This window comes from Pipistrellus kuhlii, unplaced genomic scaffold (assembly GCF_014108245.1).
Source record: "Pipistrellus kuhlii isolate mPipKuh1 unplaced genomic scaffold, mPipKuh1.p scaffold_m20_p_99, whole genome shotgun sequence".
Lineage (NCBI taxonomy): Eukaryota > Metazoa > Chordata > Mammalia > Chiroptera > Vespertilionidae > Pipistrellus > Pipistrellus kuhlii.
In genome coordinates, this window is record NW_023425605.1 from 112,708 (window position 1) to 127,500 (window position 14,793).

The following is a 14,793-nucleotide window of genomic DNA, read 5'->3' on the forward strand; positions in this document are numbered from 1 at the left end:
GAGGCTGCTCAACGGGCAATCGTAGCGAGTGTGTGCATGCCTGTGCATGTGCGTGTGTGCATGTGTGCGTGTGTGTGTGTGTGTGCGTGTGTGTGTGTTCCCAGAAATAAAATTAGCGAAACGTGTATAAAACCTTTATTGACATATTAACTTTTTTTTAAAAAACTTCACAGAAGTTCTGCCCTGGCCAGTGTTGCTCAATGATGAGAGCATGGGCCTGTGCACCGAAGGGTCAAGGGCACGTGTCCTCCTGGCCGCAGGAGGATGCGTGTGGGAGGCAACCAACCGCTCTCTCTCTCTCCCTCTCCCTCCCCCTCCCCAGCCTCCCTCCCTCCCTCTCTCTCTAAAAAAAAGAAAAGCCAAAGGGAAGATGCCCTCCGGTGAGAAAAGCCTTCACAGCGGTTCTAATTAAGTGGGAACCTCCGTGTTTATAGATCACATCAGGAGACTCCTATAAATTAACCTGCAGGTTAAACGCTTCTCTTCGGAATCATGTGTGGGGGTGACTTCGCACTTTTCCAAAATCCTCTGGCAGAGCCGGGGGGAGCAGCCGGGACTGCAGGGGGAGCGACGGTGGTGTCTGCGTTCCTGGACGGCACGATGCCCACAGAGCTGCCCCCGGGACTGCTCCCGCGGCTACGGACACGGACACGGACACGGACACGGACACGGACACGGACTCGGACACAGACACAGACACAGACACAGACACGAACACAGTGGCCGGGGGTCTGGCTGCGTGGGGGCATGGTTGCGGGCACATCTCCAGTAGGGGGCATGCAGGAGGCAGCTGATCAGTGATCCCTCTCATCCCTGATGTTTCTCTCTCTCCCCCTCGCCCTCCCTCTCTGAAATCAATACAAATATTTTTTAAAAGAAGAGAGAAACAGGCCGGCACCTGGTCCATCCGGGACCCATCGCCAGGGCTGTCATCCCCCCCGTGGCCCAGGCTGCTCCCATCTTTGGGAACCCCCCTCCTGTCCTCCTCCCCCCAGCCTCCCCCCTCCGCCCTCCTCCTCTCCCTTCCCCAGGAACGCCCAGGATTCCTGCCGCATGGCCGTCCGCGCCCCCACTGACGTCGCGTGTGAGCACAGCTGCTTCGATTTCACACGCGACCAGCCCAGCATCTCACCGTCCACCCCACCCCCCCGCCCCGTCCCCCACTCCCCCACCCGAGGCCCAGACTTCCGGGGGCATTCCTGAGGCAGAGCCGCTCTGCGTGGTTGGCAGCTGTGCCCGCGCTGTGGGGCCTGGGGGCCCGGGCGGCTGGCCCCCCACCCCACCACTCACTGCGGGGTGAGCAGTCCCGACAACAAACCTCTTTCTTCTGCAAGACCCGCCGTCCCCTGGCCTGTCCCGACCAGCGCCGTGGGGGGAGGTCTGAGTCGGTCACGCTCCTCAAAGCCCAGAGCAGGCGGAACCCAGTGGCATCCGGACGGCCTGGCCCTCCGCGGCCGGACACGAGGCCTGAGACCAGCCTCCGGCCCCACAGCCGCAGGGACCGCTGAGTCCGGGGGGGGGGGGGAGCACCCTGCACCCTGCACCCTGCACCCTGCACCCTGCTGGGCCGCAGGTGCTGGTTAAAGGGGTGCTGTCTCCCTGCTCCCCCGGGGAGCCCGGCCCTAAAGCCCAGGCGCCAGGGACATGCCATCGGGCCTCCCAGCCCCGGGCGGTGAGCCCCTGCGGGCGGCGTCTCCGGAGGCCGCCGCTGCTGTCCACGCCGAGGAAACTGTAAGGAAATGTCTGACCGATTCCTTTTCATCCATCACAGAGGGCTTTGCTGGTTAACTGTCCTGTTAGAGGCGCGTGGACCCGCCTCCGAGTCACCGGGGGACGGAGGTGCAGGAAAGAGACGCTGGGACTCAGGTGGGACCCCTGGAAGGAACCTTCTTTATAAAGGGAGAAAAGCGGGAGGGAAATTTAATTTAAAAAAATAAGAATAAAAGGAGAAAAGCCATCATCTTTGGCCGGAGGGAGGCTGAGTCCGCTTTGGCCCCAAAATGTAGGCGGTGTGAGAGCGGCCCCTGCTGGCCACGGGGGGAAGTGCAGGCGCTCCTCCAGCTCAGCAGCCTCCGCTCCGCCGGGAGGCAGAGCCCGCGCTGCGCCCGCACTTCCTCTCCCGGCCACGCGGGGGCGGGCCAGGGAGGTCAGGGGCCCCTTAGCCCGGGGAGGCCTACCTGGGAGGTGAGTGTTCTTACAGAGCTTAGGGCTGGAGCTCAACCCCGTGTCCTCACCTGGATGCCCAGGGGAAGGTTCCCCAGAGTGCCGTGCCCAGGGGGAGGGGCCCAGGGGGAGGGGCCCAGGGGGCCAGGGGGAGGGGCCCAGGGGGAGGGGCCAGGGGAGAGGCCGGGGGAGGGGCCAGGGGGTGTCCAGGGGGAGGGGCCTGGGGAGGGGCCCAGGGGGAGGGGCCCAGGGGAGGGGCCGGGGGAGGGGCGGGGGAGGGCCCAGGGGGAGGGGCCAGGGGGAGGGGCCTGGGGAGGGGCCTGGGGAGGGGCCCAGGAGGAGGGCCCAGGGGGAGGGCCCAGGGGGAGGGGCCCAGGGGGAGGCGCCTGGGGAGGGGCCCAGGGGGAGGGGCCCAGGGGGAGGGCCCAGGGGAGGGCCCAGGGAAAGGATCCCCAGAGTGCCGTGCCCAGGGGGAGGGGCCCAGGGGGAGGGGCCTGGGGAGGGGCCCAGGGGGAGGGCCCAGGGGGAGGAGCCCAGGGGGAGGGGCCAGGGGGAGAGGCCAAGGGAGGGGCCAGAGTGCTGTGCCCAGGGGGAGGGGCCCAGGGGGCCAGGGGAGGGGCCAGGGGGAGGTGTCCAGGGGGAGGAGCCCAGGGGGAGGGGCCAGGGGAGGGGCCAGGGTGCTGTGCCCAGGGGAGGGGCCCAAGGGGCCAGGGGCGGGGCCAGGGGGAGGTGTCCAGGGGGAGGAACCCAGGGGAGGGGCCAGGGGGAGAGGCCAGGGGGAGGGGCCAGGGGAGGGGCCAGGGGCGGGGCCAGGGGGAGGGGCCAGGGGGAGGGGCCAGGGGGAGGGGCCAGGGTGCGTGCCCACAGGTGCTGACCTCGGGCCCACCTGGGACTCCGGCTGGCAGGCGCTGAGGACTGTCGGGGCTCCTGTCCGGAGCCAGCCCTGTGCCCACGCCGGGCAGGTGGCCTGGACCCGTTTTATTTTCCTCTTCCGTGGCTGCCAGGCTCTTTGGGGGCTTGTGTAGACCAGTTCACGGCCTTCCAGGCTCGGCCCCGTGAACAGGGTCACTTTTTAATCCAGGATCCTGTGTCATGGCGGGGCGGGGTCAGATTTTGGAGATGCTGGGGGGCGTGGCCAAACGAGGTTGGGGACCACGGAGGGGCCACGGGCTGGGGGAGCTTCGTGTTCGGACCAGAGCAGAGTGAACTCCTGTGGCTCCATGACGGTTACATACTCGGCCCCCTGGGGGGGGACAACGGGCCCAGGGACCGGCTGGGAGGTTCCTGTTCCCGCCTCAGGCGCCGAGGACAGGAACGCGCCCTCGGCCCACGGGGCCCCTCCTGCTCCTGCTCTGGACCCTCCGGACCCTCCTCCTGCACAGACGCCTCCTGGAGGAGGGGGTGGGGGTCACGTTTTAGAGCAGTGCGAGGACTGGACGGTGGGTGTGACCCTGAGACCTGAGGGGCCGCACCAGCACAGTGTGGACAGCGGGTGTGTGGACAGCGACAGGTGTCCTGCAGCCCCGAGGCCGGGCCGGAGCCGGATGGAGAGGTCAGCACGAAATGGCTTCTGGTAGGAGCGAGGTCCCTCCACGGGGCTGTGACGGGACAGGAAGAGCCGCCACTGCCCGAACCTCCCGGCCCCGGCCGGACCGTGGGACAGTCCCGCCAGCGGGGCCCAGTGGGGCCCGGACGCCCTCAGAACAAAGGGGGGTGGTTCCCCGTCAGGCCCCCAGCAAGCAACACCTCTCTCACACCTGGGCCTGCCCCTGCATCGCGGGGTCCTGTGAAACCAGGGGTTCAGTGTGTGCGTGGGTGTGCGTGCGTGTGCATGGGTGTTTGTGCGTGTGTGCGCTTACATGTACATGCATGAGTGTGTGCATGCACCTGCGTGTGTGTGCATGGGTGTGTGTGATGGGGCGTGGTGCTCTGGATGTCTTTCCAGTCAGGATCTGAGGCGGAAGCGTTGGAGCCCACAAACCACAGGGAGCAAATGGCCCAACAGCGGCCAGCCCTGCCCGGCTTCCGGAAGCATCTGCTGGTCTGGGGAGCCGGGTCCCCGGGAGGCAGGTGTGGCCGAGTGAACTGGGACTGTAAGGCCTGTAGGGGGCTGCGGAAGGGGAAGGGGAAGGGGAAGGGGATGTGGAGGCGGCCGGCCTGGGAAGAGAGCCGGGCTGCACCCGCCTTTGCTGGGTGTGATTCTGTGGAAGATCCAGGAGACAGCACCCCAGGGACCCAAGTGTGGAGGCGGAGCCTGGGCTCAGAGCTCCCCACAGGGCAGGAGACAGTCCTCGGTGTAGAGCCCGGGACAGACCCTCATCTGTGCTGCCTCGTCGCCCCATCAGTGGACCAGGATGCTGAGCAGCCGTAATACCTCGATTGTTTTCGTTAAGACTTCCAGCTCCACTTACAGAAAGAGATACAGCCATATGATTTCATTCGTGGGGCGTGGTGCTCTGAACGTCTCTCCAGTCAGGTCCTGACTGGAGTGGTGTGGCTGAGTGCCTGGGCGTGGGCCTGTGAACCAGGAGGTCAGGGTCAGGGCACAGGCCCGGGTCGCAGGCTCCATCCAATCGGGGGACGTGCAGGAGGCAGCCAATCCACGATTCTCTCATCACAGATGTTTCCATCTCTCCCTCTGCCTCTCCCTTCCTCTCTAGAATCAATAAAATATGTTTTTTAAAAAACAAGGAGAGCCAAAGCCAGTGTGGCTCAGTGGCTAGAGCATCGTCCTGCGGACTGAAAGGTCCCGGGTTCAAGGCCATGTACCTTGGTTGCGGGCACATCCCCAATAGGGAATGTGCAGGAGGCAGCTGATCGATGCTTCTCTCACTCATGGACCGAGAACAGAGTGGGTGCCTGAGGGGCTCAGCACAGCCGCAGCCGTGACCTCCGCGTGTGGGCGTGGCCACACTCACGTTGAACATGTGAACGCAGCGGGAGCCTGAAGCCTCACTGCCCCGTCACAGGAAGGCGGGTTCCAGAGCCGCGCCCGGCGAGGGAGGGTAACTACTGCGGGGACCCCTCCCCGTCATACAAACACCCAGTCGTGTGCTGCTCACCTGACCCTAACATGTCATTTGTGCCTCAATAAAAAAAATACATGTCAAATATATGTATATGTAAAGAGGTAACATGCAAATTGTCTGGAACGCCGTGACGTCACGACCACTCAGGAGGCGGCTGTGCTCGGTGAGGCAAGCCTGGACAGCACAGCCCGGAGAAGAGACTGCCAGCCCGCCTCTGTGTGTGAGCTGCCGAGGAAACCCTTTTCTGGCCGCTCACTAGCTGCGCTCCCTGTACGCTGCCCCTCGCAGTGTTCTTGGTAACTTGGGTAATAAGAATCCAAGGTGAGCTGGGTTTTTCCACCTCACTCCTGGAGGAAAAACGCAGGTCTGCTGCTGGAGGAGCTAAGAAATGTCACATCCTGCCCTGGCCGGTGTGGCTCAGCGGATAGAGCCTCGGCCTGCTGACCGCAGGGTCTGGGTTGATTCTGGTCAAGGGCATGTACCTAGGCTGCAGGCTCCTCCCTGGCCGGGGCACGGGTCAGGGCTCATGCAGGAGGCAACCAATCAAAGTGTCCCTCTCACACTGATGTTTCTGTCTTTCCCTCTCTCTTCCATGCTCTCTAAAAATCAATGGAAACATATCCTTAGGTGAGGATAAAAAATAAAAATAAAAAGAAATGTCATATCCTTTGAAAGATACATCTTGAAAATGCCAAAAGTTTGTCATTTTTTCGTGGTGAAGGGACTGGACTCCGTGTTGATGAAAACACCTTGGCGGCTGCAGTGGCCGGCAGTGGCAGCAGCAGCAGCGTGATGGGGCAGCACCTTCCCCTGATCAGCCAGGTCACCTCCTGCAGGGGGAGCCAGACTGAGGCTTAGGGAGGCCTAAGCCGTCAGTAGGACATCCCCTGAGGGATCCGGACTGTGAGGGGGGCAGGCTGGGCTGAGAGCTCTCCCCTCCCACAAATTTCCGTGCACCAGGCCTCTAGTTTTTCATAAAAAGCTTCTACCAGCTCAGCTCTCCTTGGAGGACCGTATTCTTTAGTGGCAAGAGAAGCATTCCAGAACCTTCTCCTGTGCTCTGCCCGCTGACGGCTCCCAAGGACCCAAAAAAGCACAAGGCTGTCCAAACGCTTTTCAACCATTTTATTGTTGGACTGACAGGCATTTACATCATTCCATTCATAGACCTAAAAACACAAAAATAGACCTTCTTTCCGCTTATAAAAGAAATATATAAGAACTTTGGACATGGACACGTCATGACTTATGTACACGCGACACGGCGCCCTGCACGTACCCCCTCCCCTCTGCTCTCCGCGGGCCCGCTGCCGGGGCCCGAAGTGGCCACAGCAGCTGGCTCCCCTTTGTCCCACACACCCACGGGGACGGCGTGGACAGTGCGGAGACTTGAGGGGCATAGCCACAGCGTTTTCAGGAAATCAGAAGACAGAGCAAGAAGCCAAGAGGGTCAGAAGGTTCCAGAGACCAAGCGGGAAGCCCGGGGCAGCCCGGCGGCCGGCGGGGAGCAGAAGCAAGCGGGCGCGAGCGAGCGAGCAGAGCTCTCTAGTCTGCAAATATAAAGTCACGGGATCTGTATAAAAGGGAGCCGGGAGCAGCTATAAAAGGCAGGCCTTTACAGTACCTACTGATGTGTCAAACACCAAATAGATATCCCCCCCAAAAAAAGAAAGTTTTTATATTATTTAAACCCCTCTTAGGAAGTGGGCATTGTGAAAGGGGGGCGGGGGGAAAGCTATAAACCTTTTCTTTAAAAAAAATAATAAATCGAAAGTGCTTTAACTTGTCTTGTCCCTACTTGGAAACCGGTATAGACAGGGGTTGGTGCTTGGCGTGTTTACCCTGTTTTGTTGGCATGAAGAACGCGTCACACCAACGTGTTCTGGGAAGAGGTGAGGCTGTGGGTTGTGGGGAAGGGCGGGCACTCTGGGAATGAAGATGTAACTCTGGACAGCCCTCGGTCTCCATGGCAACCCCTCCTCCCTCCACGGGGCCCAGCAAACACACACACCAGCCCTCGGGGCCGGCATCTGCAGGCCTCGCACATGGAAGCACAGAGCCCTCCGCTCTCTGCAAGAGGCACCCACTGCCACTCGCATTCCGCTCCTGCCTCGCAGGCAAAATACAAAAAATAGCATCTATTTCTTCAAGTGACTTGTGGCTCTCTCAGAGTTTGGCATCTTTATAAGGAATTCTCTGCAAAACTAGACCTTCCGACCTGGCCCCCAGGAGGGACAATGGCTCATAGGACAGCGAGGGGCATGCAGCCCGGTCTGGTTTCCTGGTTTCCGGCCAGAAGCTCCCACTTCTCTCTCCCGCCCGATTGGAGTCCGTGGTTGGGAGGGAGGAGCAATGCGGTCCGGTGTCGGGGTGACCGGGTGACCGGGCGTGCAGCTCCGCGCACAGTCAGCCGCCAGCGCTGTGTGTGCCAGAGCCGCCCCGGGGCACCCGTCCGGGGCAGCCCGCCCGGGGCGGGAGGGCGGGTGGGGCCCGTCAGATCTCCGTGCTCAGCGCCCCCGGCGAGGCCAGCTCCTCCCGCCGCACCCAGACCACCTCGGGGCCCGCGGGCTCGGGGCCGCCCGGCAGCGCCGCCTGCTTCCTGAGCTGCGCCATGCGCGCCGCGTGGCCGTCCGGGCGGCCGCGGTCCCGGTCCGGGTCCCGGCCCCGGAGCCGGCCCCGCGGGCCCAGGGAGGCCGCCTGCAGCCGCCCCGCCAGGCCCGCCCCGGCGCCCGGGGCCTCGGCGGCCTCACCGTCGTCATCGCTGAGGATGTCGGTCTCCGGCAGGTCCTCCGGCTCCTCCGGCTCCTCGTAGGGCGCCAGGTCGAACTGCTCCTCCACCCACCGGTCCGTGTCCGCGCCGGGCGGCCGCTCGGGGCTGCCGGGCACCGCGTCCGCGTCCACGGTGAACCTGTTGCGGGCCAGGCGCCGCCTCCTCCTGCCCAGCGACCGGCTGGGCGCGGACACTGCGCGGCACAAGAGACAGACACGGCTTACCGCGGGGCCCATGCCCGCCCGAAGCCGGGGCCCAGGAATGGGGGCAGGGCACCCTCTCCCGGCGCCCGGCAGGCAGGGCGCAGGTGCCCACTGCGCTCAGACGGCGGCCCCAGACACCGGGGGGAGGGCTGCGGGCCGGTCCCGTTATCTGGCTTCCGGGGGGCTCGGTCCCACTATCTGGTCCCGCTACCTGGCCTCTGGTGGGCTTGGTCCTGTTATCTGGCCTCTGGGGGGCTCGGTCCCGCTATCTGGCCTCTGGGGGGCTCGGTCCCACTATCTGGCCCCTGGGGGGCTCGGTCCCACTATCTGGCCTCCGGGGGGCTCGGTCCCACTATCTGGCCTCTGGGGGGCTTGGTCCCGGTCCGGGGACAGCAGTTGGGTGGAGGGCGCGCCTCCTCGCACAGAACCAGCGGGGAGGGACCCCGAGCTCCACGTGGTGAGGGCGCTGTTGTGCCCTACGAGGCTAAGGGTCCCCCCGACCGTGTCCCATGTCAGCCATGTCCCCCAGGCAGCGCCACGGAAACACCGGGCCGGGGCGATGAGAAGGAGGGCCGCCCGGACAGGGGATGGGCGGAGCTACAGGGACACCGTTAGTCTCTGCGCTCACCCTGCAGCACCCACCCCCTTCTGGGACCTGCACCCACCCTCCTCTGGGACCCGCACCCACCCTCCTCTGGGGACCATTCAGATAGACAAACAGAAGACGCCACCCAATCAATCAAGCCAAAGCACACATACACGCACACACACACGCGCACACACACGCACACACACACACACACATACACGCACACACACGCGCACACGAGACAGACATGAGGACGCTGCTGCCCCCTCCTGGTGAGATGTGGCTGCTGCACCAGCATCGCCCAGCTGATGGCCGTGCTTCCGGCATCCTCGTCTAGTGGTCCAACCAGCAGGGGGATGGAAACCAGTTCCAGGGAAAAAGGAAAAACAGAGAAAGCACCTGCTGCCTCCCCTGGGAGCAGCAGCCACTCCGCTCCCGTCACCCACGGGCCCGCCAAGGAAGGGCCCCCTCAAAACTGGCGACAGGACACCGCCCGTGACCGTGTGCAGAGGGTGCAGGGGCCAGGGTGCCGCGTCTGAATCTTAGACATGTGTCCACACACGGTGAGGTGATGGGTGACAGGCGGATAGATGTGTGGTCATGAAAGCACAGAAAAACACCAACTCCGGAGGGTGAGACTGAACGTGCACGGCTTCCCGGAGGGGCTGAGTCTGGAAGTTTCCCGAGGACACAGTGGGAAGAACAGAGATGTCTAACGGGGGCTGGCCACACTGAGCGCCGTGGTCATGAGCTCAGTAACCACAGACAGGACCGAGGGGGAGGGCCCTGGGCCCGGGGACGTGCCTGAGGGCGCAGGAGTCCCTCCGTAACCTGGACAGGTGACCACCAGCTGCCGGGCTGGGAGGCGCTCTGGCCGGTACCTGCGGTCGCGGTTAATGCTGACCAGCGGTCTGTGCTGACCACTCAAGCGCCTTTTCTACATCTTCTAGCCCAGTGGTCGGCAAACTCATTCGTCACCAGAGCCAAATACCAACAGGACAACGATCGACATTTCTCTGGAGAACCACATTTTTTAAACCTAAACGTCTTCTAACGCCACTTCCTCAACACAGACTCGCCCAGGCCGTGGCATTTTGTGGGAGAGCCACACTCGGGGCCAAAGAGCCGCATGTGGCTCGAGAGCCGCGGTTTGCTGACCCCGGGTCTAACGTGAGCACCGCAGGGCAGTGAGCCTGCCCTCGGCCCAGGCGCGCTCTCGGAGCCGAGGAGCGGGCGGGCGGGCGGGCGGGCTGTTCTCCTCCCACAGGGACCTCCCGGGAGAGATGTGCCCGGTGAGAGGCGGGTAGATGGACACTCCGCGTGGCCTAGACTTGGTGTTCACCGTCAGGAAACGGAGGCTCCGGGACGGGAGCTAGAGGCGGGCGGACATGCTCCCGTCCTAACAAGACACGCCTGGCAGACAATTCCCAGGAGAAGCCCCCGTGGAGGGCCAGCCAGGCTTTCCGCAGGGACCGTGGGGAACCTGGGGGCCACGGGGGCCCGGAGGGGCCTGGTACCCCTGTGGGTGGAGACAGATTTGAGGACCCCCTGCCGTCTGTTAGGGGAGGGGTGGGGGGAGGTCTGCTGCAGCCCGCAGGCTCGGTCCTGAGCGCGTGGCACCCCATCCTGGGCCACCTCACCACACGGACGCAGGTGAGCGGACAGAGGGACACTGTTCAGACACACGTGGGGGAGCCTCTGAGGAAAGGGGTGACCCAGGGTGAGCGCCCGATGTCAGGCAAGCACCCCCACCCAGAGGCGCAGTGCTCACTCTGACGGCGCCTGTGCTCGCCCGTTCACCCGCACCCGCTCCAGCAGCAGCTCAGGGGCCCGCATGGCGCCCGCTGCAGACACAGCCAGGGCACAGGCAGGGGCGCGAGGCGGGCAGGCACCAGGCTCCACACGGCCGCCTCTGCACGGCTCAGAGCCGCCACGTCCCCAGGGGGTGCTCCCGCTCCAAAGCTGGCGCCATGCAAAGCGGGGGCCCCACCCGCAGGCCGCCGCCTCCACCGGGAGGGTGTCAGCCCCGGGCCGGGCCGCGGTGAAGAGGCTGGGCAGCCGGGGAGGGACGGGGAGCCCGGGGGCAAGAGGAGCCAGCGCAGCTCTGACCCGGGGGCCGGGCAGGCGAGGCCCTCACCCGGGTCCCAGGGCCACGGCCACGTGTCGCCCACAAGGACGGCGGTGGCTGCCTCGGCTGCGCGGTGGCACAGGGGTGGCGAGGCCCGGGCAGGCGAGGCCCTCACCCGGGTCCCGCAGCACCGGCCCCACGGCCACGGCCACGGCCACGGCCACGGCTACGTGTCGCCCACGAGGACGGCGGCTGCCTCGGCTGCGCGGTGGCACGGGGGTGGCGGGGCCCGGGCGGGCGGCGAGCCCACAGTACCTGCCCTGCTCATGGCGGGCCGGGCCCCCTTGAGCGCGCACAGCCGCCGGCCTCCGAAGGGGACGTACTGCTGGGACGAGGGCAGGCTCTCGGCCTTGAGCAGCTGCCGCCGGTGCTTGTCCCGCAGGACCGAGTGCACGGCCTTCAGCAGGTCCTTGCGGCTCTTGGGGGAGCTGTGGGGAGGGTACCGTGTTAGGAGACAGTGATCAGGAGAGGTCGCAGGCGCCCCAAACCAACCCCTGAGGACCAGGTTGAAGGAAGGCGCCTCCAGCCCCAGGCCCAGCCCAGCTGTTTGCCTGGGGGGGGGGGGGTCCCGCCCCCCCTGAGCAGCTCAGCCACACCCACTCTGCCCTCCAATCTGCACTGCCACACCCACAGCCCGCCCCCTGAGCAAGACACACCCATGCCACCCCCCCAGCAGTGGTGCCACGCCCCACCCGTGGCCACGCCCAGGCCACGCCCCTGCACCGTGGTGCCACACCCCACCCGCCGCACACAGGCGGCTCACCCGCAGCACAGGTGGAACACGCGCTCCGGCCTCCCCTCTGACTCCGACTTGACGTGGACGATCTCGCACGCGGTGTCGGCGTCCGCATCTGGAGGGTCAAGAGTGGGTGAGGGCGTGTCCGGGGCCAGTGAGGGCGGAGACTGCCCACTGGCGTGTACTTCATGGCGAGGGCACGCGGTGGCTTCATCACGCCATCAAATAAAACAGCTCTGCCTGGCTGGCGTGGCTCAGTGGCTGAGAGAAAACCCCGCACCGAAGTCCTGGGTTCGACCCCAGTCAGGAACATACAGGAGCAGCCAACTGACGTTTCCCTCTCTCTCCTTCCACCTCCTCCCTCTCTGAAATCAATTAAAACTTTTTTTAAAAAAGCTTCTATCTTGATGGAGGAGAAAAAGAGGGTGAGGATGGAGTGTTCGATCACAAGAAGGCTTTGTCTCCCAAAGGCAGTGCGGATGCATTTCGTTCTCTGTGACAGCCACGCCCCTGGCCGCGAGGCCTGCCACTGGCCGTGACCACAGGCCTCCATCACCGACAGGCAGGACGGCGCCAGCACTGGGTGCCTGGAGCTGAGCACATCATGCAGCTGCTGCAGACCCCTGCGTCCGGCTCCCGAAAACCCAGGCATCACTCAGCTTCACAATGAAAGGGCCCGAGGCCCGAGGGGACCCTGGGAGCTGGAAGGCTGCAGGGAACCTTCTAGGCTAACACCCAAACCGCCGTGCCCGGCGTGCGAGGAGGAGCTGCCTCCAGCTCAGCGTGGGGGGTCACCGAGGTTCACCAGCGACCGGACGAGGGGTGCTGTATGAGGATCGCCCCCACAGTGCTCCTGGAGGGTGTGCCCAGGAGAGCCATGGCCTCGGGTTTCGCCCGGCGGCCGGAGGCAGAGCTGGCCGCTGCCACCCCGCAGGCGGAAGGCCCTGCCTCAGCGAGCGCACTGGCTGCTCCCCACACGGAGAACCTGATCGCGGAGACAGAACCGCCCCACAGCCTGCACACCAGCACCGCGGGAGTGTGTGTGCGCGTGTGTGCCTGTAGTGTGTGTGTGTGTGAGTGTGACTGTGTGTGTGACTGTGTGTGTGTAACTGTGTGAGTATGACTATGTGTGTGACTGTGTGTGTGTAACTGTGTGTGCCTGTGTGGTGTGTGTGTCTGTAGTGTGTATGTGTGTGTGTGTGTGTGTGTGTGTGTGAGAGTGTGTGTGGCTATGTGTGTGTGTGACTGTGTGTGTGTGACTATGTGTGTGTGAGGTGTGAGTGTGACTGTGTGTGACTGTGTGTGTGTGACTGTGTGTGTGTGTGTGACTGTGTGTGTGTGTGTGACTGTGTGTGTGTGTGACTGTGTGAGTGTGTGAGTGTGTGACTGTGAGAGTGTGTGGGTGTGGTGTGTGTTTGTGTGTGTTTGTGTGTGTGTTTGTGTTGGGGAAATACATCCCATGATCTTTTTTTCCTATTTTTTGTTTCTCTCTCTCCCTCTCCCTCCCCCCTGCGCTCCGAACCCCACGGCCTTTCTGTGCTGTGGGCCGTCGGGGTCCCGGTAAAAGGCCCGTGAGGTATTCCCGAGGACCCACTGCTCCTGGGCTCAGTGCTCTCCGGGAGGGTCCCTGTGACACTGACGCCTCGGCCCCACCCTGAGGCCTGGCACCCGCTCACTCGGCCCGCACCCTCACGTGGTCGGCCATGCGGGAAGTCAGAGGCGTGGAGACTGGGGCGGCGGGGGCGGGACGCGCTACCTGCACTGGCCACGGCCCGCAGCTGCAGCGCCTCCGTGGGGATCATGTGCCGGAACCGGAAGGGGTCCCACTCCTCATAGATGGAGAGCCTGTGGGAGCCGACCTGCAGGAGGGGCGGCACTGAGAACCGGCTCTCCGGCCGGACCAGCCGCCCTCCAGACACCGGCCCCATCGACCCCTCGACCCGCCGCAGGGCGAGGGGCCTGTGACACGTGTGCTCGGGCACAAACACGTCTGCCAGCACGTCAGGGGCCAGGACCCAGCACCGAGGAGGACGGGGACCCGGACAAGAACAGAGGGACAGTGTGGGAGGCTCAGACCACGCAGGCGGGCACTGCCCTGAGCCCTCAGCATCGTTAAATACAAAGAAAGAGGGGCCGTGAGCAAGTCCCAGGGGGTCCCACCGAGCAAAGGGCAGGCCCCACTCGCGAGGCAGCCACGAGAAGCAGAGGGAAGGAGCCCGACAGCCCGGGGGGAGGGAGGACCGCGCCTTACGAGCCTCCTCTTCTGCTTGGAGCCGTCCTTGTACACGAGGACCACGGCCGTCTTGAAGACTGGAAAGAACATGCAGGAAGGGGTTACGGCGGGCGGAGGGGGTGTCCCGTCAGCTTCCTCCTCGCGGTGGCGAGGTCCCAGGGCCCCCTCCCCCTTCGCTCATCCTCATGGCTGAGACCCTCAAACGCCCCCGAGTCAAAGCCTCCCGGAGGCAAACCCAACGGGGGCCCAGGGGATGGGAGGCCTGGCGCCGGCGGCAGCTCCGGGAAGCAGGGCGTTCTAACGGGGCTCCGTTCCCTAACGAGCTGACGCCGTGTTTGACAACAACGGGCGGACTAGGGGGCAGCTGGAGGATGCAAACGTCTTTAATAATAATAGCCTAACAGGTGTGGCTCAGTGGGGAGAGCGTCAGCCTGAGGACTCAAGGGTCCCAGGTTCGAGTCTGGTCAAGGGCATGAGGCACAAGTGTGAGTCGCCTTAGCAACTGCATTATTATTATTATTATTATTATTATTACTTTAAATATACTTTATTTTTTTTACAGAGAGGAAGGGAGCAGGATAGAGTCAGAAACATCGATGAGAGAGAAACACAGATCAGCTGCCTCCTGCACACACACCAACCACTGGGGATGTGCCCGCAACCAAGGCACATACATGCCCTTGACTGGAATTGAACCTGGGACCCTTCAGTCCGCAGGCCAGACGCTCTATCCACTGAGCCAAACCGATCGGGGCCTAACTTTATTTTCATAAATGGTGCCTCGCAAAGAGAGGGTCATATTTTGAAACTTAAGCCTTACCCACCCCAACCCTCTCTCCAACTCGCACCGCCCGCCCCCCTCACCGAAGGCGGCCAGCTCCGGCTCCTTCTTCCACTTGCCCAGCGAGGCGGGCGGGTTGGGCCAGGTGACGGTGGTGTGCA

At 64.0% G+C, this 14,793-nt stretch overlaps 1 protein-coding gene across 6 annotated transcripts in view; it reads right to left on the bottom strand.

Annotated features, from left to right (window-relative positions):
- Positions 1-6,304: 6,304 nt before the first annotated feature.
- TIAM1 (TIAM Rac1 associated GEF 1) overlaps positions 6,305-14,793 on the bottom strand; it is a 130,312-nt gene continuing 121,823 nt past the window's right edge. For all 6 annotated transcript variants that reach the window (XM_045578374.1, XM_036429072.2, XM_036429070.2 and 3 more), the window contains 6 exons: positions 14,716-14,793; positions 13,870-13,928; positions 13,375-13,477; positions 11,646-11,733; positions 11,138-11,310; positions 6,305-8,155 (listed from right to left, as the gene is read on the bottom strand). The exon at positions 14,716-14,793 is cut by the window's right edge and continues 31 nt beyond it. In XM_045578374.1, the coding sequence (XP_045434330.1) occupies positions 7,686-8,155; positions 11,138-11,310; positions 11,646-11,733; positions 13,375-13,477; positions 13,870-13,928; positions 14,716-14,793 (971 nt within the window). In that variant the 3' untranslated portion in view covers positions 6,305-7,685. The remainder of the gene's footprint in view (positions 8,156-11,137; positions 11,311-11,645; positions 11,734-13,374; positions 13,478-13,869; positions 13,929-14,715) is intronic.